The sequence below is a fragment of the Oryctolagus cuniculus genome, chromosome X (genome assembly GCF_051225735.1).
Source record: "Oryctolagus cuniculus isolate XC-2025 breed Fujian yellow rabbit chromosome X, ASM5122573v1, whole genome shotgun sequence".
NCBI lineage: Eukaryota > Metazoa > Chordata > Mammalia > Lagomorpha > Leporidae > Oryctolagus > Oryctolagus cuniculus.
This window is the reverse complement of record NC_142888.1, coordinates 132,314,226-132,341,190: the sequence shown is the minus strand read 5'-3', so window position 1 is coordinate 132,341,190 and position 26,965 is coordinate 132,314,226. Positions and strand designations below refer to the sequence as shown.

General features: G+C 64.8%; 1 protein-coding gene across 3 annotated transcripts; it reads right to left on the bottom strand.

Moving 5' to 3' along the window:
- Positions 1–2,499: 2,499 nt before the first annotated feature.
- On the bottom strand, positions 2,500–26,920 carry FLNA (filamin A). Of its 3 annotated transcripts, XM_089323673.1 has the most exons (48): positions 26,770–26,911; positions 23,299–23,783; positions 20,434–20,682; positions 20,246–20,343; positions 20,006–20,153; positions 19,464–19,582; positions 19,308–19,385; positions 19,054–19,216; positions 18,762–18,962; positions 18,096–18,233; positions 17,889–18,012; positions 17,616–17,752; positions 17,322–17,515; positions 17,106–17,219; positions 16,872–17,015; positions 16,171–16,294; positions 15,925–16,085; positions 15,749–15,839; positions 15,489–15,658; positions 15,174–15,291; positions 14,782–15,044; positions 13,973–14,570; positions 13,700–13,873; positions 13,461–13,623; positions 13,220–13,380; positions 12,962–13,132; positions 12,477–12,600; positions 12,233–12,389; positions 11,451–11,640; positions 11,269–11,292; positions 8,836–9,083; positions 8,628–8,723; positions 8,366–8,468; positions 8,130–8,270; positions 7,895–8,023; positions 7,532–7,705; positions 7,281–7,442; positions 6,976–7,179; positions 6,742–6,894; positions 6,524–6,646; positions 6,171–6,437; positions 5,886–6,023; positions 5,542–5,657; positions 4,868–5,000; positions 3,914–4,090; positions 3,523–3,741; positions 3,236–3,439; positions 2,500–3,029 (listed from the first exon to the last, which is right to left on the bottom strand). In XM_089323673.1, the coding sequence occupies exons 2-48, from the start codon at positions 23,666–23,668 to the stop codon at positions 2,842–2,844; spliced, it is 7,941 nt and encodes a 2,646-aa protein (XP_089179799.1). In that variant the 5' UTR covers positions 23,669–23,783; positions 26,770–26,911; the 3' UTR covers positions 2,500–2,841.
- Between the last annotated feature and the right edge of the window lie 45 nt (positions 26,921–26,965).

The following is a 26,965-nucleotide window of genomic DNA, read 5'->3' as shown; positions in this document are numbered from 1 at the left end:
TCTCTGCCTCTCCCTCTGAGCACAGCTCAGATCCAGTGGGGGAGCGGGGGAGCCCAAGAAGGGCAGGGTAGCCCTGTCCCTGAGGGCCCAGGCCAGGCCTCCACAGCCCTGTGCTGCTTTGCCCCCAGGGCCTCCCCAGCTGTGCCCAGTCGGGGCCTCCACTCTAAGGATGCTGGCCCTGCCCTCGGGAATACCTGATGACCTGAGGGCTCGGTGCGCCACGGACTCTCTTCAGCTTTGACAGTGCTGCCTGGGGGCCTGCGCACACCTCTGGCTGCAGTCACCTAGGGCTGGGGGCCCTGGCTGGTGAGCGCTCTGCCCTGGGTGTAAGTGGGTGGCAGGCCGTGTCTGGGGAGCAGGTACCCTGAGCCCCATGTCTCCTGTGCTGGGCGCCCGGTACCACTGATTGCAGTGGCTGGGGCTCCTACCCTGCAGGGTGTGTGGGACCTCTCTCTAGGGGCCTCTGGCCCCTCTCCTCACCTGGGTCTCCTTCCAGCACCGTGGGGTCAGGGGAACGGGGCTATGGGGAGGTTGGGATGTAGGCAGTGGGGTGGGAGTGCAGAGGGAGGGCAGTGGGGCCCTACTGCCTGCCCATGGTCCTGGGACTCGGTGCAGGCTGAATTTCCAGTTTGGGAGCAGTGCTCCCCACTGGGACGACCGGCCCATCCTCTCCCTGGTCTCAGTGGGCGAGGTGTGGCCAGACCAGGGAGGTGGGGTGCGGGGACCTCCCTTTGGTCTGGCCACCTGGTGGTCCTTGAGGGGCCAGGTGGGACTGAGCCCGCACCCCGCAGCTCTGGGTGGGAGACGCTGCAGTGCTCCTCGCCTGGGTCCCAGCCTCGCCTGCAGGCCCCTGGCCAGGGCGAGGTCCCAGTGTCACCCCGTCCTGGCCCACTCCCTGGTAGCCTCCAGCTCCTCACTTGGTCTGTCCTGCAGCCTCTGCCAGGGTACCCCTTGGGCCTGGCTCCTACCACCCCCTCACTCCCACCACGTTGGCATCCTCTTCCCTCAAAGCCCCATGGTCTCCTGGGTACCTGGGTGTTATGGGCAGGGAGGGGACGGGGGCAGGTGCTTGGCTGGACTCAGCTCTGAGGCTGTTCCCCCCTCCCCGGGGCAGTGTGAGGTGAGGGGTCCTGCCAGGGAAGATGTGGGGCAGGATGTCCCCTTTAGGTGAGGGCAGGGGGCTCAGGTGAGACAGGACAGGACATGGGTGCCCCAGGGTGCAGAGTCCTGGGTGCGTCATGAGGAGAGGGCAAAGCCTCAGGAGCCCTCAGGACCTGGCCCTGCGCCCCCACCCTGTACCAGCTGGGAAGCTTCAGGGGCTTCCAGAATGTGCCCCCCTTCTCGGCAGCCTAGCAACGGCTGGGTGCCTGGTGAGGCGGAGGGAGCCTGGATCCAGCTGTGTCTGCCTGCAGCTCGGGCTGGGACCAACCGGGTCTTCCTGGGACAGGCCGGCCCAGCCTAAGGCAACAGTTCAGCCCAGGACGGACAGATGGACAGGTGAGGGCAGGCTGTGTGGCTCCTCCCTGGCAACACGGGGACAGCGAGGTGAGGTGGGAGCCCTCGCTGAGGCCCGGGGTTGGCCCGTGTGTCCAGAGCCTGGTCCTCTCTGTCCCCTGCTCTGTGCAGCTCCTGACCACCCAAGGCTGCAAGGGGCATGACGAGGGGGCCGGCTGCGGGGGAGGAGGAGGAGGAGCTGACCCCAGAGCCGACCTTGGAGCCCGGAACCCTGATTCCTGGCTCCTGCCTGCAGGAGGACTTGGCCATTGTGCATCTGGGGTGCATTCTCAGGGCAGGAGGTGGCCTGAGCGGGAGTGGGAGCCCGTGGCAGGGCAAGCAGAGGCGGCTGTTGAGCCAGGGGCTGAGGGCCCCCGTGCACTGAAGGCAAGAGGGGGTTGGGCCGAGGGCCTCCTGCTGTGTGCGTGTGCGTGCGTGTGTGTGTGTGCGTGTGTGTGTCTGTGAGAGAGAGACAGAGAGAGAGAGAGAGAGAGAGAGAGTGGAGGGGGAGGGATGAGGCTGCTTCCCCAGAGTGGGTCCTTTGTCACTGGTTCACTGGGGCCATGAGCCCCACAGCCAGCCCCTTGGGGCAGGGGCCTCACGACTGCCCCTTCTGAGCGTCTGGGACAGGCCCACAGCCTGCTATGAGTCCAGGGACTGCTCAGGGGGCCCCACAGGTCTTCAACTCCAGCAGGGAGCCTTCCCCGTCCCCACCCTGCCCAGCACCCAGCCCCCGGCCCCCAGCAGCCTGTTCTCTCCCTAGGCCTCTCTCTGGGGGTGCTCCAGCTCTGCCCTCTACCTGGGTCTCCATGCAGGCAGACAGGGCTTCCTGGAGTCAGGGGCTGTGCAGGAGCAGGAGGTCCTGGGCACCAGGAGGGGCCACACAGAGACCCAGCAGCCTGGGCCGGGCCACACGCCTGCCCTGCTGGCGCGCTTGGCAGGTTGGCCTTGGCCCAAGCCCCTTCCCAGCCGCCGGCTCCAAGAAAGCCACAGCCACGCATGGGAGAATGGAAGCAAAACTTTATTCCTCTTGGCTGGGGAAGAAGACTAGTGGGCGGTCGTGGCCAGGACCCCTACGCCCTCCCCTCCCGGAACCCAAGAAGACAGGCGGCGCCACCGATCGGCTCCCTCTGCCCAAGTGAAAGCCAAGAGGCCAGCCGGGGAGGCAGGTGAGCGCAGCGCGGGGCAGGGGCCACTGCAGTGACAGGGTGGCCGGGGCAGGCCGGAGGGCTGGGCGGGGGGACGGGGAGAGCCTGGGGGAGGGGCCGGGGGCTGCTCGGGCAGGAGAGCAGGCGTGGGTGGGGGCACTTCTCGTCCTGGCGGCGCTGGCCGGCGGGGGCACCGGGCTCAGGGCACCAGGACGCGGTAGGGGCTGCCCGGGATGTGCTCGTCGCCCCACTTGACCACCAGCGTGTACTCCCCCTTGTCCTTGAGCAGGTAGGAGACGCTGTAGAGCCGGCTGCCCACGTGCTTCACCAGGATCTCCTCGCAGGGCGTCCTCGGGCCGTGAACCCCGACCAGCAGCATGTTGTTGCCTGAGGTAGGGACGGGCCTCGGTCACGGGCCCCGCTGCTGACCGCGCCCAGCCCTCCTCCCCGTCTCCCTCCCTGCCTGAGTGGCAGGGGCCGCTCCAGCCGCTGCTCCCGGCCAGCCCTTTCCTCTCCTGAGGGTAGAGAAGGCGGGGGCCCGGGGCTGGCCGTCCCGTGTCCTCGGGGAGGCCGGGGCGGCCCCAGCTGCCCACCTGCTTTGCTGCAGTCCACCGTGAAGCTGCTCTTCTGGCCTGCGTAGGCCTTGCTCAGCCCCAGGCCCTTGGCCACCACTTTGCTGGCATCGGCAAGGCCTGGGCCCGCGGCGGCGTGCTGGGGGGCGCCCGTGGCCTTGGTCAGGGAGTCCACAAACACTGAGGACGTCTCGTGGAGGCTGTGGTTGCTGACGAGACGGGGGCCTGCAGGGCACAGCGGGTGGGGCTGAGAGGGGGTGCGAGCGCCTGGCGTCGGGTGGCCACCAGCAGCCTGGCCGTAGGCTCACCTGTGACTTTGGCCTTGAAGGGGCTGCCCCCAATGTGGTAGGGCCCGCCGTACTTGATGGAGATGAGGTAGCTGCCGGGCGCCATGGGAGTGTAGGTGACGCGGTAGCCCTCGGGGCACTCCTGGCAATCCATCTTCACCTTGGAGGGCCCGTCGATGGTCACCGAGAGGGCACCGGCTCCCGCGTTGGTCGTGTTCACAATAAACTCAGCCGGGCTCCCTGTGAGCACGGGAGGTCAGGCAGAGCCGGCCCGGCCTGGTGACCCCGTCCTGTCCCGCCCCCAGCTGCCGGGCCTGTGCTGTCCCCCCACCCCGGCCGTCCACCCCAGACGTCGCCGGGAGCTCGGCCCTGGCAGCCTCAGCCACGCCCAGAGCTGCAGCCGAGGACCCACCTGTGACGCCGCCTTCCAGGCCCGCTCCGTAGGCGGACACCATGCCTGGGTCCCCTCCGTGCCCAGGCTCCCCCACTCGGATCTTGAAGGGGCTTCCAGGGATGTGGGTGCCGTTGAACTTGACGTCAATCAGGTAGATCCCATTCTCCCGTGGGATGAAGCGCACGGCATACTTATCTGAGGAGCAGAAGGGCACGCTGCGGGCCTGGGGGTTCTGTCACCAGCATGTAGCCTCCGAGAGGACAGCCTCGGTCCTGGCCTGCCCCGTCCTCCCCCCACACCCTTAGCCCGCGTCCCCTCCGCTTCCTCTGGGGCCCTGCTGGGCGCCCACACCCGGCAGCACACACCTGCAGAAGGCTGAGGGCGGAGGCTCTAGACACCCAAGCAGCCTGCCATCGAGGCTCAGAGGCACGGAAATCGTCCACCGGCCAAACAGCCGCCTCATCTCACGGCCGGCCTCCCCTGAACGGCTACCGTGAGTGCCACACTCCCCGCCCGTGAACCGGGGCTCATGGACGGGCCGGAACTTGCTTCGGGTCAGGCAGCCGGCAAGGGGCAGGACTGCGCGGTGACACTGGTGTGCTTGAGCCTACTGCAGGTGCCATGCGCCTGGCGAAGGGCCCGGCAGCCCTGTGGCTACACTGGGGGCCGTCCCTCTGCAGACACACCGCGTCGCGCTGCCCCACGAAAGGCCTTCTTCCCAGTGGCCGTGGCTGGCGAGCTCATGGCCGAGGCCTTGGGCCACCGGTCGGGGAGGGCTCCCCTGTCCCCTGATCGAGGGGGCCCTGCAGCCGTCGGGGGGCCCCGTGCTGGGCGCCAACAGAAAGTCTGTACCTTCCTCACGTACTCTCAGCCTGCTTCCAGCCGGCTGGCCGGGCTTTGGGGAGGCCCGCTGCCCCCGCTGGGGCCCGTGCAGGTAGGTGGCCGGGTGGCCGGACAGGGACAGGGCCTCACCTTGGTCAATCTCTGTGACATAGCACTCCTCCAGGGCTCCCGAGGGGCTGTGCACCTTGGCATCAATCGCCCCCTTGGCCCCGTTCAGGCTGACTGCAAAAGAGGCTGGCTGGTTGACCTTTAGCCCTGACTCCTGGAAGCACAGCAGACGAGGTTAGATGGGGTGGCGGGGACCGGGCACGGGGCCGGTACATGGCCCCAGAGTTGGGAGGCCCCAGGGCTCACACTTACCCATCTGGCGTCCAACTTGGTTTAAAGAGGGAGAGCCACTGATATGCTAGGGGCAGCAAGCTTCAGACATAGGTTCCCCCACCACGCTACCCCTCCCCCTCCCCCACCGCCCAGACCCCTGAAGTCACAGGGCCCCCACAGCTGGAAGGACAGTGGCCCCACCCTGGCAGGCTTTCCCTCTTTAAACCTCAGCCCTGGTGCTCAAGGGGCACAGGCTCCTGTTCAAAGCCTTTAGACCTGAGACACGAGAAAAACTCCACGCGGTGGGCAGGGTGCTTCCTGCCAACCCCAAGTGCGGGTTGGACCCGGCCAGAGCAGGGGCCCGGGGCCCAGAGCTGGGCCGGCTGGGTTACTGGGCACAGAACCCTGGCCTGTGCTTCGCGGTGCCTCTGGTCTGGCCGGGCCCAGGAGCCCCAGGTGGCCAGTTTCTCTCAGTGCCTCACCTGAAGACTAGAAACAGTAAGGCGGCGGGCATCGCCGGACGGAGAAGCCACAGGCACCACGAAAGGACTGTCAGGGATGTGCTCCTCGTTGAACTTGACCGACACCTCGTAGTCACCTGGCAGGGAGAGGACACGAGGCTATCCTGGGCCAGCCCAGGCCAGGCACGATGGGAGGTCTGGCTCCTCGGAGGCTGGGCCTCCTGCCTGCCCCACCAACAGCCCGGGGCGGGGCGTTCTGAGGCTTCGAGGCAGGTGGAGGGTGGTGGGGGCCCCAGGGTGGTGGGGAAGACAACCCCGGCTCCCTCCCTGAGGACCTGCTCCAGCCCCGGCCAGGCCCCCGGTACCTGGCTCCTGGACCACGTAGGCCACACCACATGAGCCGTCCTTGCGGTCCTCAAAGGAGATCTCGGCCTTGCTGGGGCCCTCGACGGCGATGGCCAGGCCCCCGGCGCCAGCTTCCCTGGTCCAGATGCTGAATTCGGCTGTGGAGAGCGGTATTTCCTCCTGGAGGGTTGCGCCTCTGCCCTCAGCCCCTCGCCATGGCCCCGATGGCGTGGCTGCCGGCAGCCTCCCCCCCACTGCCCCCGGGCACCCAGAAGAGCAAGAGCTGGGTGGGCAAGCGGGCCTACCTGGCACTCCGGCTTCAGCCCTCTCCAGGCCAGGGCCCCCAGCACGAACCTTGTGGGCTCCTCCTTCCCCCAGGGGCCCCACGGTGAACTGGAAGGGGCTTCCAGGCACGTGCTGGCCCTTGTACTTGACACTGACTGTGTGCGTGCCCATCTCAGCAGGCACAAAGCGGATACAGTAGGTGTGGTTCTCGCCTTCCACGATCTCGGCCTCGTGGCTCTTGCCCGAGGGGCTGGTCACCTGTGCGGTCATGTCCTGGATGCTGATTTCTGCAGGGAGGAGGTGGCCCGGTGGGTAGGAGGTCTGTGCCCCCACCTGCTCCCAGCAGCCCTCCCTGGCTCCCCACAGCCCCTACCAGGGATCTTGAGGCTGAGGTCGCAGTGACTGCCAACGTTGGCCACCGAGGGGGCCCGCCGCCTGCGTGTGATGCTCTCTTTCACCCGGCCCTCGCCTGTCACTTTCACGGAGAAGGGGCTGCCTGCAGGGAGAGAGTGCGGCCCATGCCCCGCGCGGGTTACACCCGGGTGCGGTAGGGCTGGGGGGAGGGCGGGGCTGCACTGTCACCACACCTACCAGGCACATGCTGGTCAGCGAACTTGATGTTGATGATGTAATTGCCGGGTTCCGTGGGGCAGTAGGTGACCCTACACGTGCCGTCTTCCAGGTCTTCCGTGTTGATGTCCACCTTGCTGGGACCCTCGATGGACAGGCTGAGCCCCCCGTAGCCTGGGCGATGGACAGCCCTGAGCCAGGCTGCCCAGCGCCACCCACGTCCCCCGCCCCCGCGGGCCCGCCTCCGCCACCTACCTGCGTCTCGAGTGTCGATGATAAACTCCGCGGGCTCAAAGGTGCGGCCCTCGTGGAGGCCCTGGCCGGACACGCGCACGCGGCTGGCATCCCCGATCTCCGACTGGCTGATCACCACCGGGATGGGGCTGCTTGCCACGTGCTGCCCGTTCTTCTTCACGTGCACCAGGTGCTCCCCTGTCTCCTTGGGCACGAATGAGATCCCTGGGCACGGGGCGGGGCTGTCAGCGGGGGCGGGCGCGGACACCCCCACCCACGCCCGCCCACACAGCCGCTCTTCCTCCGCAGTCCCCTCAGCCTCTCACCCACGTGGCCGTTCCGCAGCCGCTTCAGCAGGCAGGGCTCCTCCCTGCCCGAGGGCGGCACCACGGTGGCCGTCAACAGGCTGAGGTCCGTCTCCGAGATGTTGATGGGGATGTCGGCCGCAGAGCCCACCTTCAGGTGGGACATCCGCATGGAGTCGTCACCTGCGGGGGCGGCGGGGGGCGGCCATCCGTCACCGCGCGTCGGGCCGCAAGGGGAGAGCACGCCCACCCCCGCTCCCAGTGCCACCCACCTGTGACCCTGGCGGTGAAGGGGCTGCCTGGGATGTGCTGCTCGTTGTACTTGACCAGGATGCTGTAGTCGCCGGGCAGCACGGGCAGGTAGGAGACGCTGCACGTCCCGTCCTGGTTGTCCGTACAGCTGATTTCCGCTTTGGAAGGCCCCTCGATGGCCAGCGACAAGCCCCCTGGCCAGAGGTGCGGGTGAGGGTGGGCACCGTGCCCGGGGACACGCCGCCACGCCTGCTGAGGAGGAGCCCCGCTGGTGGGGCGGGGCGGGGCCGGCAGGCGGGGCTACCCCGTTAGGGACCCCGCCCACGTTCAGCCCTCAGCCGCCCCAGTGGGGAGGTCCCGGATGCCCAGCACGCGCCGCTCACCTTCTCCCGCGTCTTTGGTGTTGACGGTGAACGTGGCGGGCTTGTTGACCACTCCGTGACTGAGGCCGGGCCCGTAGGCAGTGACGTGGCCGCAGTTGACGTAATCCACGTAGAACTGCAGGGGGCTCCCTGAGGCGGGAAGGGGGCCGTGTCAAACGGCAGCCTCATGTGCCTCCACCCCCACCTCTCTGCGAGATGGCGGTGGCAGCGGCCGGCCAGAGGCAGGGTGGCCCACCTGGGATGTGCATGTTGTCGTAGCGGATGTCCATCTCGTGCAGGCCAGCCTCGCTGGGCGCATAGCGCACGGTCACGGTGCCGTCCTTGTTGTCAGTGATGGAGGGCTGTGCCACCTTGCCTGAGGGCATGCGGACCTCCCCTGCGGGGCAGCGGGGCAGCGGAGCTGGGTCAGGGCCGCCCAGTGGCTCGCCCCGGCCGCCCGGGCTCCCGCGCTCCTTCCCGCCTCACGCTCACCGGTGATCTCGCCCTTCTTGATGGTGAAGGGGATGACGAGGTCAAAGGGCCTCAGGCTGGTCACGTCCAGCCCGTTGACACCCACCAGGGGCCTCTCTGGGGCCTGCATGGAGACACGGGGCCCAGGTAAGTGGCTGTGGGGGCACGTGGGGGTCCCTCCTCGCAGGTGGCAGAGCGGCCGGGGCCCATGGGACTCCCTGCCCACCAGCCCTGAACATCTCTTTGGGCCGGGCGATCCGCGAGGTGGTGAGCCCTGCCGTACCCAGGTCTGCTGGCCACCCTGGGCATAGGTGTACTGTGGGGCCAGCTGCTGAGGCCGTAACGGGGGCTGTGCCGCGGGCTGTTCCCCAGCCAGAGCCTGTGGAGCAGAGCGGGAGCTGGAGAGTCTGTTGTCGCAGCGGGGCCCTGGGGGACGGGCCAGGCTGGACCTGTCAAGAGCCCCCTGCATCCTGCCCCCGGGCCCTCCTTACCGTCACTTGGAAGGGGCTGTTGGGCACATGTTCGCCACCAAAGCGCACACAGATTACATATTTGCCTGGCTGCGGGGCTGTGTAGAAGATGTCAAAGGTGCCGTCCTCGTTCTCAACCACATCCACGTCCACCTCTGAGCCATCAGGGGTGCACACCGTGCAGGTCACTTTGCCTTTGCCTGCCGCTTTTGTGTCCACGGTGATCACCGTCTCCTCCCCGATCTGGATGGTGGGGCCGATGCCAGCACCTGATAGGGCAGGGCAGGTCCCCGAAGGGAGGCCAGCACGTGAGCTCTGCGCTTGGGCTGCTCCTGTCTTCCGGCTGCCCCCCAGGCCTCAACGCCACCACCAAGCACAGCCAGGCCTCCCGCCCCACCCTCAGCTGGGATGGCGAGTGCTTTCTCAGAAGACAGGAAGGCTTCTCCTGACCACCTCAAGCCCTGACACCTGAGAGGCCTGACCGGGGGCACTCGGGTGCCCAGGAAGAGAAGGAAGGGCCCATCTCGGCATGAGCATCTACCGCCACCTCCCTCCCTTGCCCCACTTGGCCTCACTGGCATCGTGGCCCGTGCTGACAAACAGCAGCGCTCTAGCCAGGCCCACGGCTGCCTGGACCCCCTGTGGCCCAGCCCTGGCCCCCAGTGCTGTGTGGACGCGGTGAGGCAGAGTCCTGCTGCAGCGTGGGGGGACGTGACACTTGCCTTCCTACCCCCCTCCAGGCCTGGAGGTGAAACTGGAGTCTCCTGACAACTGAGAATGCTCGCTCAACCAGCGGCTCACTGTGAGAGGCAGCCCGGCGCAGGCGGGAGCAGGGAGGCGGGAGGCAGCCAGGTTAGCACCCAGGCAGTGCAGCACAGCAGGTTTGGCAGAGCAGTGGCAGCACCCAGGGGGACAGGGACAGGAGGCCCAAGCCACAGCCACCACCACTGGGTTGCAAGGGCAGAGAAGCTGAATAGCCTCTAGGGCCCCAGAGTGCCCGAGGAAAGGGGAGGTACAGTGACGTTATGATCTGGGGCTCAGCTGTGGAGGCTTGGGGAGCTGTGGGCTGTGAGGCCTGGCAGCGAGAGCACCCCTGTAGCCTGGCCTCCTGCCAAGGAAGCAGCCAGGAGCACCAAACTTGCTTGAGGGTCAAGTTCAGGGGGCACCCCTGGCCAGTCTGCCACCAAGTCCCCCTACTGGCCAAGGGTTCTTCCCCCTGCTTAGGCACTATGCTGACTGACCACAGCCCAGGTGGGTCTCCTGGGCTCTACAGCTGGCTATCTGCTGCCCTGGGAGGCCTCACTCACCTGCACCCCACACCACCCAGCTCATGGCTAGGGCTCCAGCCTCACAACTACCCCCGATTCCCACCTTTCCCAGCCCATCAGCAGGTCTTAGCTACTCTATTCTCCAAGTACCCTGTCCTGGCTGGGCTCCCACCTGAAATCCCATGGCCACTGGCCTGGCCCAAGCCACCCGTCCAGCTTACCCAAAAGTGACTTCAGCCCCTGAGCTGGGCTCCCTGCCTCCACACTGCACACATGGGCCACGTAAACTAAGGCTAATGCAAACCTCTCCCCTACCCCCTAGTCTGAGTCCTGCACATGCACCAGGTCTCCCCCGATCCCAAAGTCTACTCTACAAGGCTGTCTAGCCCCGCTCCAAAACCCTAGCCTCCCTCTAACCTGCTCCCTGGCCACCCTGCCTGAGTGGCCGGCCTACAGCCTCTAGAGGCCCTCAAGTCATTCTCCCCTCTTAGAGGTGCCCCTGGCTGGGGCAGGCAAACTTCTGTGCCTGCCAGGGGATGGCCTGAATAACGTCACTGCTAGGGGGACAGGAGAGGAAGGGAAGGAGGGAGACGGGCAACACAGTGCACTTTGGGGCTCTAGGCTGGGCTGGGCCCCGCCATGCTGGCCACCCAAGCAGTCGACGCTGGCGCTACTGCACTACCAGCCAGCCCCACCCGCTCATGCACCTCCCCCGGCCCGGGACTCAGGCCCCTGGGAGGTAGGGATGGGAGTCTGCGGATCTGGCCGGAGCTAGGGACTCCCCTTGTCCCCTTAATCCAAGCAGGAGCCCTTGTGAGAAGGAAGGGCCCACTGCCTATCCCTGGGTACTTGCCCAGAGTGCCAAGATCCCCAGACCCCAAAGTCCCCAAGTGGGGTGCCTCTCAGGATGCACCTCACCCCAAAGCTCTCAGCTGCAACCCGAGTTCTCCAGTGGGGAAACGGAGGCCCAGAGAGGGGAAGGGCCGGAGTGTTCATGCTTAGCTCCGGAAGCCTCCCTGGGCCCTAACCCTCCAGCCCATGGCCTTGTCTTGCACAGCCCCCCCACCCACTCTGTCCCTGCTTGGAGCTGCAGCTGGAACTCTCCTGGGAATCAGCACCGGAAGAGGAAAGGAAGCTGCCCTCTGGGCAGGAGGGGCGTTGGGAGTGGCCCCAGCAAGCAGCTTACCTAGCCCGTGACCTCCGATTGACACTGAGGTGAGAGGGCAGAGAGCAAGGAGAAAGGTCAGGTGAGTCACTCAAGGGGGCGGCCCCCACTCCCACACGCCGCCCCAAGCAGCGAGCCCTTGCACACAGGCACACCTAAGCCCCGTGCCGAGCGCCACAGCGGCCGCTGGCGGGCTGGCTCACCTGTGACCGTGCACTTGCTGGCATCCCCGGTGGGCACGGCCCGGACACGGTATGGGGAGAAGGGGATCTCATCACCACCATACTTGATGAGGATGGTGTAGCGGCCCGTCACATCTGGCACATAGGCCACTGTGTACGTTCCATCGTGGTTGTCTTGGATGTGTGTCTTCTTGGGCTTGCCTTCAGGGTCCTGCACGGCAGAGCACGTGGAAGTGTTGGCCCGGGCCCAGGTAAGCCACCCTCCCGAATGGATGCCAAGTACCACTGCTACAGGGACAGCCTCCAGGCCTCTCAGCAGCTATGGCCCCAAAAGGCTGTTTGCACCCAGCATCATCCTTACTTCCCCATGGGCAGTCTAGATGGAACTGCAGAAGTATTCAACACTGCTCCATGTGCCGACAGACAGGGCCAGGGCCCCTGGGCCCATGCTCCCTTACCCAAATCCCCTGCCACGACCCCTGTGGGCTCCCACCCTGAGACCAGGGTCTGCCCCAGCACTCAGGGGAGCTCAGCTGGGAGATCTCCTCGTATCTTCCCAGTGAGAATGGCACAGGAGGGGAAGTGCAGCACCAGAGGCCTTGGGAAGGTCCTCAGTGTTAGCAGAGGGTGTGTGCTCCACGAGGCCTGTGCCCGCCAGCATCAGCCTCAGGTAGTCATGATGGTGGCAAAGCAGAAGCTGGCCGGCCCTGCCTTCCCTGGGATGACTCCCTAGGGAGACCCAGCCTGGCCTCTCCTCTGCCTGCACCATGCTACAGTCCAGCTTGTGAGGCCAGTGAGCTCACCGTGATCTGGACAGCCAGCAGGCCCTCCCCAGCATCCTTTGCATCAATGGTGAACTCCACAGGTAGGCTGGCGGGTACACCAGTGGTGTTGAGTCCAGGGCCACTGGCCTTCACCTTGCTGGCATCATGTGTAGGCAGCACCTTGACCTTGAAGGGGCTGTGGAGCCAGGGTGTTGCGAGAGGTCAGACAGGCTCTGGACATCCAGCCTGGACCCCTCCCCATGGGTGGTGGGCCCTGACTCACCTCCGGGGCACCTCCTCTTCCCCATACAGCACTGAGATGCTGTAGGGCCCTTCTCGGCTGGGCACGTAGTTGACAGTCTGGGTGCCATCGGCGTTGTCCACCACATCCACTGGCTCCACCAGGCCTGACCCCAGTCCAAGGGACACAACCTCAGCCAGCCCCCTGGGCCCCTACCCCCACCCCCACCACACTGACCCGGTCAGGGCACCAGGCCTAGACCTCCTCTTGTCGCTGCCCATCCACAAGGACGGCCCCAAACCCCTGTGGCATGAGACACCACTCTGGTTGCCACTTTGGACCCTTGCTGTCCCTCCCTCCTACCCCATCTGTCCTGCCTCCTCCTGCTCTCCCCACCAGCTCTCCTCTGTCAACCCGAGGGTCTCCCACTCCACCTGCCCACACACCTGACTCCACTCTGCATATGCTGGGCCTCCATGTTCCTTCCCCCTGCTGAGTCCCTGGCTGCCGGGTAGGTGAGCACTCACCTTTGGGCCCCTGCACTTTGACCTGCAGTGGCGCCACCCCAGCCTTGCTTGTGTCCACCTGGAAGGACTGAGGAAGGTTGGCACGGACCATGCCTGGGCTCAGGCCAGGCCCAGAGCACTTCACCTTGGATGCATCTGTCACGTCATGCACAGGGACCTTGAAGGGACTTCCTGGGGGTTGGGCAAAGGGACAGCAGCTGCGTAAGACAGCGTGGGGAAATCGGGCAGTCCCCGCCATCTTGACCACTGCCTTCTCACCTGGCACTTGGTGGCCACCATAGGTGACATTAAGGCTGTAGGTGCCGGCCTCATAGGGGATGTACTCCACTGAGCAGCTGCCGTCCTTGTTGTCCATGCAGGACATCTTGGCCTCAGAGGGCCCTTCGACAGCCAGGCCCAGGCCACCTGTGCCAGCTCCCCTGGTCCCAACAGACAGCCCGTCACTCTCTGAGGGTCTTGAGCCCATGGCTCTCCTCTGCGTCCCTGGTGGTTGGCTTACCTGGTTTCCACGGTGAACTTGTTGGGCTTGTTGGTGGTTCCACTTTGGATGCCCGGCCCGTGGACACGCACCCGGGACGGGTCACAGCCCTCGGTCACAGGCACCTGGAAGGGGCTGCTGGGCACAGGGCTGCCAGCATAGGTCACATCTACAGAGTGCAGTCCTGGGGGAGGGCAGGCCAGGTCAGGAGGAGCCTGCGCTGGCTCCCCCCACACCCATCCGAGGCAGCCTGTGCGTACCCTCCTCATAAGGTGTGTACTCCACTTTGTATGTGCCGTCTCCACAGTCCTGCACGTAGGTCTCCGTCAGGTTGCCTGAGGGGTTGGCCACACGGGCCTTGACGTGTGGCCCTCCAGTCTGGGTCAGAGCCCGGGCATCCACACTGAACTCGGTGGTGGCCTCCCGGAAGACACCTACAGTGGCACACAGGCAGGAGACATGGGGCTTTAGGGGCCCTGACCCCTGGCCCCTACCCTCTACCCCCACCGTGTGTCACAGGGCAGGGTCCTCACCTTGGCCCTCAATGCCAGGCCCATAGCACTGGACACCTGAGGTGTCCACTGCAGGCTCCACCTGCAGCTTGCTGGGAAAGTTGGGCACAGGCTGGCCGCCGTACTTGATGGTGACAGTGTAGGCCCCCGGGCAGAGAGGAATGTAGGTGATGGTGTGCGTGCCGTCGCCGTGGTCTTGGATGTATACCTCGGCCGGCAGCCCTGCCTCAGAGCAGATCTCAATGGTCAGCTCCGCACTGCCTGCACTCGAACAGTCCACGTGGAACTGTCCCACCTCACCAGCAGTGGCTCGCTCCAGCCCAGGGCCCGAGCACTTGACCTTGGATGCATCGAAGCAGGGAACCACATGGGCCTTGAATGGGGAGCCAGGGATGTGGGTGTCGGCGAAGAGGATGTTGATGTTGTAGTCACCAGGCTCAGTGGGCACATAGGACACGGAGCATGTGCCGTCCCCATTGTCCAGGCACTCGAGCTGTGCCTCGCAGGGGCCCTCCACCGTCAGGCCCAGGCCCCCTGTGCCGGCACCCTTGGTATCGATGGTGAAGCGGGCTGGGGAGCCAGCACTGCCCCCCTGTAGCCCTGGCCCAAAAGCCTTCACCTGAGGAAAGAGGGGGTCAGGAGCTGAGGCCATGCTACCTCCAGCCTGACCCCTCCATCTCCCTCCTTTTGCCCCCATTAGCCAGCCCACGCATCAGTCATGAGTACAAAAAGGAGAAGGGGTGAAGACAAATCTGGAGCAGCAGGACGCCCTCCTGGGCCCTCAGAGAGCACAGCAGCTCTACCCTTAGCACCCGTCACACCCTATTTACCTTGCTGGGTTTGGTAGGGGCCACGGCTTCCAGAGGAAAGGGGCTGCCAGGCACAGGCACACCGTCATAGGTCACCTCCACTTCGTAGGGCCCCTCCTCACGGGGAACAAAGCGCACCACGCTGTTGTCCGCCCCCAGGCCTGGCTCCACCTTGCAGGGCACTGCAGTGCCCGAGGGGCCCACGATCTTGGATGCCACCTTGCCTTGGCCACCGGCCCCCTTCGACTTGACTGTGAACTCCTGGTCTTTGCCCACGTCCACCTCTGGCAAAATGATGAAAGGAGGGAAGGAGAGAGCTCTGATACCCAGCTCCAGCAGCCCTGTGGATGAGCCCCAGGTGGGGTGGGGGAAAGGGATCTTGGGTGACTTCCACAAGGGTCCCAGGCACTTACTCTCTCCCAGGCCAGACACCTTGATCTTGCTGAGGTCCAGGCTTGGAGACACTCCCACCGAAAAGGGGCTCTTTGGGATGGGATCCCCTCCATAAGTGACATTGACACCGACTGGGCCCTGGGAGGGAGGCAGAGATGCAGATTTTGCTCACCACTCCCACCGCCCACCCCAGGCCTCTTGCCCACTCTCAGGGGAGAAACGAGAGCAGGCAGGAAGCCTCCCCTGGAGCAGCCTGCTTAGCCCACTGTGCAAGGAGGCCCACAGACGCATGAGTGTAGTGCAGAGCTATGGCCGCAGGGGGTCAAGGTGGCTACCTGCTGCACAGGCGTGTACTTGACTGTGTAGGTGTTGTCGTGATGGTCGATGATGTCCACATCTCGCACTGCATCCCCCTTGGCCAGCCCTGAGAACTGCACATCTAGTTTGCCTTTGCCAGCAGCTTTGGCATTGACCGTGAAATGAGTGGGCTTGCCAAGCTCAATACCTGAGGAGACGCAGTGATCATGTAAGGGAACCCTGCTCCGAGCTCCCCAACTTGATGCCTCCTGACCTCCCACAGGGTACTTATCCTCACCGGTGCGACTAAGGCCAGGGCCCTCAGCCTTCACCTTGCTGGCATCGTGGGAGGGTTCCACTTTGACTCGGATGGGGCTGGTGGGTGTGGCCTGCAGATGGCAGGAAGAGAAGGGCTGAGAAGAGAGCAGCACCCCAACACCCAGGAGTCTTGGGGCTAGGAACAACAGTACCCACCTGGTCAGCAAAAAGGACCATGATGGTGTAACTGCCAGCCCCACGGGGCGTGTACTTGACTGTGAAGGTGTCATTGTCATTGCGGATGATGTCAAAGTCAATGTCGGCCTCTGCAGGGCCCACCACTCCAGGGGCACACTTGATGCCAATGCTGACATCTCCTGTGACAGGTGCACAACAGAGACTGGTACCTTGTGGGAGCAACCCACCCACCTGCCCTGCCACCCAGGGCCAGCCAGGCCTTACCCTGGCCTGCCTCTGTGCAGTCCACAGTAAAGTAGGTGGGCTCGTGGGCCTTGAGCCCTGTCTTGGCCACTCCTGGGCCATACACCTTGACCTTGTTTGGGTGGCTGCCAGCTCCCACATTCACCTGCAGGGCACAGGGGCGAGTACAAGGGCCTGAGCGGCTTGCAGAAGAAACAGAGGCTAGCTTCCTCAGCCACTGCTGGCAGACAGAGTGGTGCGGCTGTCTTGCCTGGAGCCTGGCCCTGTGACCCCACCCTCCTTAAGCAACTACCCAAGAGAACCAAGACCCAGGCCCACTAAACACTTGCTCCACACACACTACTGAGCCCAAAGGCAAAAAACACCTCGGAAGTTTATCAGCAGATCAATGGGCAAACAAAATACAGTGCCACCCTACTGGCCAGCCATAGGAAGGGATGAAATACTTATCCAGCTACAACCAATATGCATCAACATGACACACAGGGTAGCAGCTGTGAGGGGCTGAGCGAGAGGGGAGTCAGCAGGGTGGAGAGTTTCTTCCAGGGATGGTGCAAGGATCCTCGCCTTGGGTTGCAGCAATGGTGTACACTCTGAGTGTGGTGAAGGCCACTTCAAGTGGCTCAACTATGCTGTCTGAACTTTCTGTCACTACTGTTGTCAGAGAAGCAAGGTGAGGGCTCTGGGGAAATGGGCAAAGGGCCCACGGAGGGCCAGCTCACCCGGAAGGGGCTGTTGGGGATGCTGACACCTCCCCAGGACACCATGGCCGTGTGCTTCACCGGCTTCCTGGGTGTGTAGGAGCAGCTGTAAGTGCCGTTGCCATTGTCCTTGACTGTTGCTTCCACAGGGCAGCCCTCGTTGTCCTGCAAGGCAGGCAGAGGCAGGCAGCCTGCTGGTCAGCGCCCAGATCTGGGGGCCTGTTTGCCCTGTCCCCAACAGAGGGGGCACCCCACCTGCACTTGGACCCGGAGCGGGGCCTTCCCACCGAGCTTGGCATCCACCGTGAACTCTGCTGGCTTGTTGACAGCCACTCCCGTCTTCTCTAGTCCAGGCCCACGTGCCTTCACCTGGTGAGACAGCCCAGATCTCAGGGGACCAAGTCACCCTCACTCGATCCCCAAGCCAAAGCAGAAGGAGGCCATGAGTCAGGCCACAGGCGTGCCCTTTACCCTGTCTGGGTGGAAGTCCTGGGGCGCGTCGCGGATGTCAGCCATGAAGGGGCTGAGGCGGATGTCCTCACTGTTGCACAGCACGTGAACAGCGTACTCGCCGGCCTCCTGCGGCCAGTAGCGCACGTCACAGGAGCCGTCGCCCTTGTCATCACATTCGATCTTGGCCTGCGATGGACCTTCCACCGAGAAGCCTGACAACAGCCACCAGTCCCATCAGCACCTTGGCACCTTGCGGTGGGCTGCCTTGCCACCCTCTGCCCCCAGGGGCCTGTACCACAGCTTCCAACTTACCCAGGGTGCCCACATCGTCCCCAATGGCCTCCACCACGAAGTCTGCGGACTTGCCAACGACACCGCCCTCCAGCCCGGGGCCCCAGGCCCGCACCTTCTGATTGCCACACTCGGTGCCCACCTTCACCTCGAAGGGACTGCGAATAGGAAAGCACACAGGGCAGTGCTGAGGGCAGCTGGCCTACAGAGGGACACGTCGGCCCCTCTCATGAACTGGGAAGACAGGAGAGGGAGGGTGCAAACAGAGAGAGAAGGACATGCCCGGAGCCTCACCTGCGCCCGATGTTCTGGCCGCCCCATGTGATGGTGACCGTGTATGTGCCGGGGACAGTGGGGTAGTACTCGAAGCCGTACACACCGTCGCCCAGGTCCTTCTGCTTCACCCGCTCCTCACCCTCTGCCGAGACAGAAGGGCCTGAGGCCTGCCCGGTGGCAACCCCAGGGGCTGCCACCACCCACAGCAGCCCCAAGGCAACTTACTGGGGCCCTTCACGGTGACTTTCAGCTCCCCACTGCCAGCACCCTTCGTGTAGACCTTGAAGTCAGCAGTCTCCTTCACCCGCACACCCTTGGGCTGAAGGCCTCGGCCAACGGCCCGGCAGGCTCCTGGGTTACAGGCTGAGGGCAGAGGAGCTGGCTGAGCTGCTGTGAGCTGGGGCTGGGTGCCCCCTCCCTTCCTCCCACAGGGCCAGGCCATCGAGACTGGAGGCCCGATATGCTGGCAAGGGACATGCAAGAAAGAACTAGGATGGACCAGGACCCCAGGGCCCGTGACCAAGGCCAGGCAGTGGCCTCCCCCCAAACCTGCTTCACCAGCCCACAGCCCACCCGGCCCTCCCCTCCAAGAGGAAGAGGGATGCAAGTACCGTTGACCCTGTGGGCAGAGCAGAGAGCAGCAGGTTTCTAGACAGCTGGAGCGAGCTCTTCCGAAGGTGAGAGCATGGAGAGGAGAGAGGCGAGAAGAGGAGGAGGAGGAAGAAGGCCCCAGCGGATGAGGAAAGACAGCGCGTCCCAGACAGCGGAAGCTCAGAGACCAGAGTGTCTGGGCAGGAGCTGGGCGTGGCGCCAGCCCCAGGCGGCTCCCTCTCCTCCCACGTGGGCCCAGGCTGCAACAGCAAGCGCGGGGGCAGTCAGGCGCAGGCCTACCTTGGCCAACTGTGACAGTGTAAGGGCTGCGAGGGATGGGCACCCCAGCAAAAGTGACGTGCACTGTGTGCACGCCCTCCATCGTGGGTTGGTAGCTGCAGCGGTATGTGCTGTCGCCCCGGGCCTCCAGCTGCGGCTCCACCGTGCCCTTGTGTCCTGCAGGGTCCTGGATCACCACCTCTACCTCCCCCGTGCCAGCGCCTGCCACAAAGGCACAGGTTCAGCTCCTGGGCTCCAGCACAGCCCTCCCCTCCTGCCCTAGACGGGCCAGGCCTCCCGCAGCTGCCCTCACCTGCCGTGAAGATCTCAAAGTAGGTGGTCTTGTTGGCAATGTTGCCCGTGGGCTCCAGGCCAGGGCCCTGGGCAGTCACTTTGCTGGCATCACCCTGCGATTTGTCCACATACACCTCAAAGGGGCTCTTGGCGATATGCTGGCCCGCAAAGAGCACAGTGACCTGTTCCCAGGAGGAGTTGGCCATGAGGTCGGGGTCCGGTCCCTGCAGCTGCTGCCCATGCCACCAGCCTCCCCGGCAGCCAAGGGCTCACCTTATGAGTCCCCGTCACCTCGGGGACATACCAGACAGAAAAGGTACGGTTCTTGTCATTGTTCGCAGTCACCTTGGCCTGCGGCAGGAAGGAGCCCGTAAGCCTTTGCTAAGAGCGGCGTCCCACAGAGCCCTCCTCTGCCAGCCACTTCCCCACCTCCTCCTGGTGTCCAGCTGGGTCCTCGACGTACACCAACACCTCGCCCTGGCCAGCACTTCTGGTCTCCACAGTGAACTCGGCACGCTTCTTGACCATATTGCCTGTGGGCTCGATGCCTGCCCGGGGAACGTAAGCAAGTCGCAGTCTAGCTATAAGGGCCCAGCCCTGGACTCGAAGGCAGGTGGCCCAGCCCCCGGCCCCTCAGGATGCGCCCCCGCCTGCTGGAGACCCAGCCCACTGTGTGCCTGCACTGGGACAGGCCTGTGCCTGTTGGCGAGACTGCGCAGGGTGGCGCGCTCATGTGTGCTGGCTTTCAGGTCCCTGCTTTGTCTCCAGTTACAGGACAGCTGGTGCCGAGCCCTCCCCCCCTGCAGGCTTGTGCGCTCTCATCAAGTGACCGGAGCTGAGCGGCCCTGACCCACTCCCGTCTGAGGCTTGGGTGGCATTCAATCACCCAGCTATGGTGTGACCCCAAGTGCCCTGGGGCCTCCAGGTCCCAAGAGCACACTGTCCCATGGGGAGGACGTCGGCTCCCTCACCTGGTCCATAGGCTCGGGCTTTCTTGGGGTTCAGTTTGGGCCGCAGAGGAGCCCCTGGCTTCAGCTTGGCCTTGGGGAACTGGGACAGGTAGGTCATGACAGAGTGCTCATCCACATTGGGGTCCACGATCTCCTCCGGGGTGATCACCTGTCGCGGCAGAACACAGGAGCCATCGGCCTTCCGAGCCTCTCGCCACCAGGAACGTGGTCCCAGCAGCGTCGGGCCTGGCGGGGGCGTACCTGCGGGATGCCCAGCCAGTCGTCGGCCTGCTGCATGGCCTCGCGCGCATTGTTCACAGGCTTGCTGGCATCCCACGAGTCCCAGTCAGGACACAGGCCTGTGGCACGAGGAAGACGGTGAGGCTGGGAGCTGCACGCACAGACAGCCCTGGCCCAAGCCCCCCCCCCCCCACTGCCACCCCCGTCACCTGGGGCACAGCTGTCTACAAGGGCGCCCAGGGCCCGGCCGCTCTGCCAGTCCCGACTGAAGTTGGTGATGGGCAGCTGGGGCAGCTTGTTCTGGATCCAGCCCAGCAGCCTCTGCTTGGGGGTCTGCTTCTTGGCCTCCTCGTCCTCCTCCTCGTCCCACATGGGCATGGAGATGGAATAGTGCAGGATGAGGGTCCAGATGAGACCCAAGATCAGCTTCAGGTTCCCATCCACGATGGCCTTGCTGTCTGTAAGGCAAAGCCACGGTGGCACTGGGCAGGCAGGGGCCCCAGTCAGCAGCACGGGTGGGGGGCAGGAGGGAGTGCTGAGCTGGAGGAGACTGGCTGGGGGAAGGGGAGACACCCACGGGCACAGGATGGATGGCAGCACCGCGCCAGAAGCCCAGGGGGCCAGAAGAGCAGCAGACAGACCCAGCCTGCACACAGGGCCTGGGGGAGCCTGGAGAATGGCAGCCCCGGATGCCTCACAACCGCTGCGACGGGGCCATCTCCAGGGGCTTCCAGGACCCGGGAAGAGCAGCCCGGCCCAGCCCTGTGTGGGTCAGGGCTGAGCAAGAGGAAGGCCAGGTTGGCACAGAAGATTGGGAAATCCAACTGCTGCTCCAAGGAGGGGTGGGTGGAGCATGAGGCAGGGGAAGTGGAGGCATTGGGCAAGGACTCTGGGCGGCGGGGTGCGAGCCCCACCCTCCTCACTTTCTTGCCCACCAGGACTCAGGCCCGGCTCAGGGGAGGAGCTGAGAGCCCAGGGAATCCAGCGGTTGGGCTCCACGGCCCTGACTCACTCAGACCATCAGAGACTGCCGGGGTGACGGGCAGGAGACATTGTGAGAGGACCCCTTGCCCAGACAGAGGAAGCTGTTGAGTGAGCCTGGGAGGGCAACCTGGGACCTGCTTGGGAGTTCAGTTCAGGTAGCTGAAGCCTTGGGTGGGGCCTCTCACTGGGCCACTCACCAGCCACCCAACTCGTCACCTAACGGGCCCCCTAGGCCTTGGGCAACCACCATGCTCACCACAAAGGAAGTGGTTAGGGGAGGTACCCTGTACCCCCCATCACCATGGCAACCCCTATAGCTTCTGGGCCCCACCCAAGGCCACCTCCAGGTGTCAGCTTCAAGGGTGGGTGGCTTAGGGTGGGGCAGGCTTTCTAAGAGCTCATCTTTGGAAACCATGCAAGCCTCCCCTGTAATCAGAGAAAATGCTTGTCTGATGAGTCAACAGAGGGGGCTGTGGGTGAGGAGAGGACACATCGACAGGGCCGTCCGTGGCAGGTGGTCTCCTACTCCTGCCAGCAGTGCCTGGAAGACCAGCTGAGCCCCTCAGAGCACAGTGGCCCTCCCACCCCGGCACCGCAAGCTACCACCTTTCACCGTCCCCAAATGCTGGGAGGGCGTGGAGGGCGAATCAGTGAGGACCAAGGAGCAAGGCCAGCCACGGCTTCCCACCAGGCACGAGGGCTTTCCGGGACCAGAGCCAGGCTGGACCCACCAGCCCCGGTAGGTGGGGCCAGGCCCTCCCCCTGGTCCATATTAGGCCAGCCTGTGCCGGCCCCAACCCCCTCCCAAAAGAGGGAGGGAAGGACCAGGGCCCAGGGCTGGGAGACTGCCTGGTTAGATGGTCCCGCCCCATCCCACCCCCTTTCCCTAGCCCCAGGGCCAGCTGGCCCCCTCCCTCCCCTAATCACTGCTGCTTTCCAACATTTTTTTGCCTTATATGGCAAAGCTCTGGGAACTAGGCCTGCTCCAGCCAGCTCACAAGAAGGAGGGGAGACTGGAGGAGGGAGGAGATCCCCCCCAAAGAGCTGGGGTGTGGCCCGCCTCCCCACATCCGGTTGCCCCCCACCCAGGACTCAGAAATGACTCAGCTTGGCTAGACTGAGGCTGGGGGGTGGGGGGGTGGGGCCCTCCGCCTTGACTGGCATTCCAGAGGGAAGCGGCGCTCTAGGGCCTGCGCGCTGAGTTGCCTCTCAGTGGTCTTGGTCCCTCACTTTCTTGGGCTCAGCAAGGACCAATTCCAGGGCCATCCCCTTTCTGCTCTTCTTGGTCCCCATCCCACCCAAGCCACCAGTTCTGGTGCGCGCCCCCAGGCTGCCCATTTCAGAAAGGCTGGGATGCTGCGGCAGGCCTGGGCAGCGGCAGCTTCGCTAGTCCAGTGACACTGCTAGTAGGCTGGCAGTGAGCCCAGTGCAGAAAACCAAGGCCTAAGTGGAAGTGAGAAGCTGGCCCGAGAGGAACAGCACAGCGGGTGTGCGCACTTGTACAAGCCAGGTCCTTCACTCAGCCGTGCCTGGCTCACTTCAGCAACGGCTCCGCTAGCTGTGCTGCTCTCTGGGCCCCCAATTCCAGGGAAGACCTAACCCGGGGGCTGGGGCCATCTCCCATGGCGGGGGAGAGTCAGTCTTGCAGGGACAGAAGTAGCAGAGAGTCCTAGACAATGGGACTCCCATTTTGGAACACAGAGGGCCCTATCTATAAACCGCTGTGGGGGAGAGGGCCGGGCCTCCCCCTCCTCGGAGCTAGGCCAGTGCCGGCCCTCCCCCCGCCCCCCGCCGCCGGGCTCTCTCGCACCGTGGGCGCAGCGGTGGGGGCGCGGCCTGCGGAGGATGTGAGCTCAGCCTGGGCGCGGGCCAGCCGGGACGCAGCGGGCGGGGGCGCGTAGCGGTTCGCACGCCCCGCCGGCCAGCCCGCGCGCCTTTGTTCTCGAGGCCCGCGCGGGAGCTGGGAGGCCCGGGGGGCTGCGCGGAGCCTGGGAGGGGGGACTGGGAGGGGTTCTCCGGGGGGGGATGGGAAGACGTACGGAACCCCCGCCCCTGCCCGCGCGGCTCCCGGGGGCGACCCGCGCCCTCACCGATGGACACGAGCTTGATGCTCTCGCGGTCCAAGAACTCGAGCGCCACCGACACGTTTTCCAGCTGCATCTGGCGGAAGGTGGGCCGCTGGTTGTGCTTGCGGTGCATCTTTTTCTGGCTGAGTACCTCCAGCAGCGCGATGAGCCGCAGCCCGTCGCTCAGGTCCGTCTGCAGGTTGGCGATGCGCTTGCTCACGCACTTGAGGTGCTCGTTGCACCAGCGCGTGAATGTGTTCTGTTGGATCTTCTTCCACGGCGCGTCCTCCGCCAGGTCCTTCTCGGTGGCCGGCATCTCAGCGTCCCGCGTGTCGGCGCCACCCGGAGCCGCGCCCGCCGCGCTCTGGCCGGACCGGGAGTGGGAGCTACTCATTTTGAGGCGCGAGGAGCCGAGGGGCGGTGCTGCAGCCTCGGCGAGGGGACGGCCCTTTAATTAAAGTTGCAGGCACCTCGACGCGTGCGAGGGGAGGCAGAGAGCAGAGGTTGCGCTGTGGAGAGAGCGAGCCCTTTAAATGCGGGCGGAGGGTGGAGCCACGGGGCGGGGCTCCTGTGGGGCGGGGCCGTGGGGTGGAGCCTTGGGTAGCGCCCGCTCCGCCCCGCCCCGCCCGTTGGAATGCCCCGACTGGGCCCCCAGCTCCCGCTGCGGCAACCCGACCCCTGGGCTCTAGGAAAGGTCTTTGGGCCCCTAAGGGGGCAAGGATGGACCCGGGGCCCGCAGCCTCTCGCCAACGCTGCAGAAAACGCGCCCCAGAGGGAGGATAGGCTAAGCCGTATCTGGTCTAGGACCGCTTCGCCTCTAGCCGGCACGCCTTTACGAGGGACTTTCCTTCCTCTGAAGCTCCCACGGGGGGAGGGGGGTGGGGTGAGGCGGCTCGACTCCCTAAGTCAGTGGGGTCCCGCCCCATCCCTGCGCCTGCACTCGTCGTCCCCCTTTTCCCGGGATCCCAGGCCGAGGGTTCTCCCGCAGCAGCGGGAAGGAGCCACCCTTTGCACAGCGCCGCTCTCGGGCCAGCCACTGCTGCCTACGCTTTGGGTGCGCTACGCGGACCCCCTGGCCCAGGCCGGCCTCGCTGACCTGCACCGGCCCTCGCCTGCGCACCTGCGCCCATCGGTTCCCATCGCCTCCCTCCCTCCTTCCCTTGCTCCTCCCGCCCTCCACCCGGGAGGAAATGGGGCACTGGGCCAGGAGGACGCGGGCACTCCTGGAGCAAACAGCCTTCGAAGGGGCCCGGCGGGCCGTTCCAGCGGGCACGGGCAGAGCGCGCTTCGGAGAGGGAGTGTGCCCTCCCAGCCCACCCTACTGTCAACCCGGGGTACTGGGTGGAAGGGAAGGGGGCTCCAGTCGGAATGGCCCTGAGCCCAGTGACCAGGCAGGGGGCAGAGGGAAGTCGCCTTTCAGATCTAGAGGGGCCTACTCAGGAGTTTCCTTAAGCCTTGGCAGGCTGTGAGCACCCGGGTCTTGGCGGGCTTCAGGTGCAACGGCAGGTGTAGAGTGGACCCCAGGACATGGGGACTACAGGACTGAAGGGGGTGAAACACAAAAGGCTTCAAGGGTTGCTTAGGAGCCTGGGCTGAGTCCCAGAGCAGTGGGTAGGAATTCACTCATAATGAATTTGCTGGAGACGGTGCACTGTCACCTTCTGCACTGACGGTTTCTTCCCCAGAACGGACTCCTGCCCTCAGTCATGTGTACTTCTCTCCAGAATGTTGCCTGATGTCTTTTTCCAGAACGGGAGGTCTCTGTCCCTGCTGTTCAATTCTAGCAAGGATTCATGTATCTGCTAAAGACCAGTGGGAAAAGGAGGCCCTGGGTTGGCCAGCATGTCATGCCCAAATATGGCTGACTCTCCTGTGGCCTTTGGCTGTGTACACTGCCAGCAGTGGGGTTGCCCCCAGCACACTCGCATTGAGCTGCTTGTAACCCCACTAGCTTTCCCCTCCAGCGGGGTGGTAGGGGCCAAATGGCACTATTTTCCCAGTGCCGAGGCCCACTCCTCTCCTGGCTGCTTTCAGACACACCAGTACAGAACCAGGGTGCCTGGAAGCCGGGGAGGAGGTGGGAGGCAGAGCTGTGAAGGAGAACTCACAGATCCTGCCCTGCCAGGCCCCACTCAACTCATGCTTAGAGTTGTCCCGGTGCCCCTAGAAACCAAGTACCCAGGGGTGGAAATACATCCAGAATCGAGTCTCTCTCCACCGAGTGCCATTGGGCCGGGCCATCTAGGTTCATTCTTTAATCTAAAGATCAGGGAAACTGAGTCAGAGTAAGTAACCAGTAGTCAGCTCCAGTAGAAAGGAAGACAGAAGTTAGGTGTCCCAGCTTCTAGCCTTGCGTTCTCCCCATTTCAGGCAAATAAGGAATGAGTGCAAAGGGTTCTTGTCCCTAGGAGGGCACACAGTATCACCACCAGATGTCGCCCCATCCCAAAGCCCCCTGATCAGTCCGTTTCAGGAAGCCAAAATCCAGCTCTTTCATATTTTCCCTTATTTGGAGTCGATTCTTGGATGTTAGTCATACTCCGCCCACCACCCCACCCCCAGCCCTCAGACCCCAGGCCAGGCCCTCCCACAAGGAGCTAAAGCCCAAAGCCCGGGGGCTGTTCCGCTGGGATCCTTAAGGAGCCCTCTGTAGGCCTGCGAAGCCAGGGGGCGCTAGGAGGGAAGGAACCTGCAGACCGGTGAGGTGAGAAGAGACCTGTGCTGGCAGGCCGAGCGCAGGCGCTAGGTTGATGCGCTCGCTTCCTGAGCTCCCACCCTGGCTGCATCCTGAGCTCGCACCCCGACTGCGTCCTGGAGCACGCAGAAACCGGCCTGCCAGCCGCTCTCACCTACTCTTCCCGGGGACCTGGGGACGAGGCGGCGCTGAACCTCCCACTCACAGTCAACCTGGGAGGGAGCCTGCTCTGGCCACACCCAATGCCCCCACCCCCAAGCAGTACAAGAAAGGGGTGGGGAGCCAGCTCCCTTTGTGCCCAAAGCAGCTGGTGCGCTGTGGACTTGCACCATCTCCATCCCAGCACACACGCACACTGGCTTCCAAGCGCCCTTCCTACTGGCCAGTCACCCGCAGCCCACACAAGTTCCTGGTCTCTGGCTCTTCTTTCCCAGACAGGCGTGCAGTGGTAGGCTCATGGGTACTTGTGTGTGAACCCAGCTCCTGACAAAAGCTCGCTCTCGCTCTCTAACGCTCTCGCTCTTAGAGACTCCCATGGCCTTGAACTCCCAGATTTCTCGGGCACAAACGCAGGCTCATGGGTAATCTAGGAAAGGCAACCACAGGACAGGACACCCACTCCCAGACACCAGGGGCGCCGCTACCGCGCTCACGCGCCCCAGCTCTACTTGGCCCGGATCTGGGTGCGCGCCGGCGCCAGCGTTCTCGAGCTTCTCCGCCTGCCTTGACCACCCGGGCCCCCAGCCCGCGAGCAGAGCAGTGACCTTCTCGCGCGCGAAGCCGGTCCGCGAAGTCCTCACCTGCTCTCTCTGCGGGCGGGCGGCGACCGCCGGGTGGCGCCCGGCTCACCTTCGCGCCCACGCCGGGTGCCTCTGGGCTCAGCTGGCGTCCGCTGTGCGCCGCGCGCCTCCACGCGAATGGGCCGTCGCTGCCCGCCTTCTTGTTGGCCTCACCCCCGCCCCGCGCCCGCCCCGCGCCCGGCCCGGCCCGGCCCGG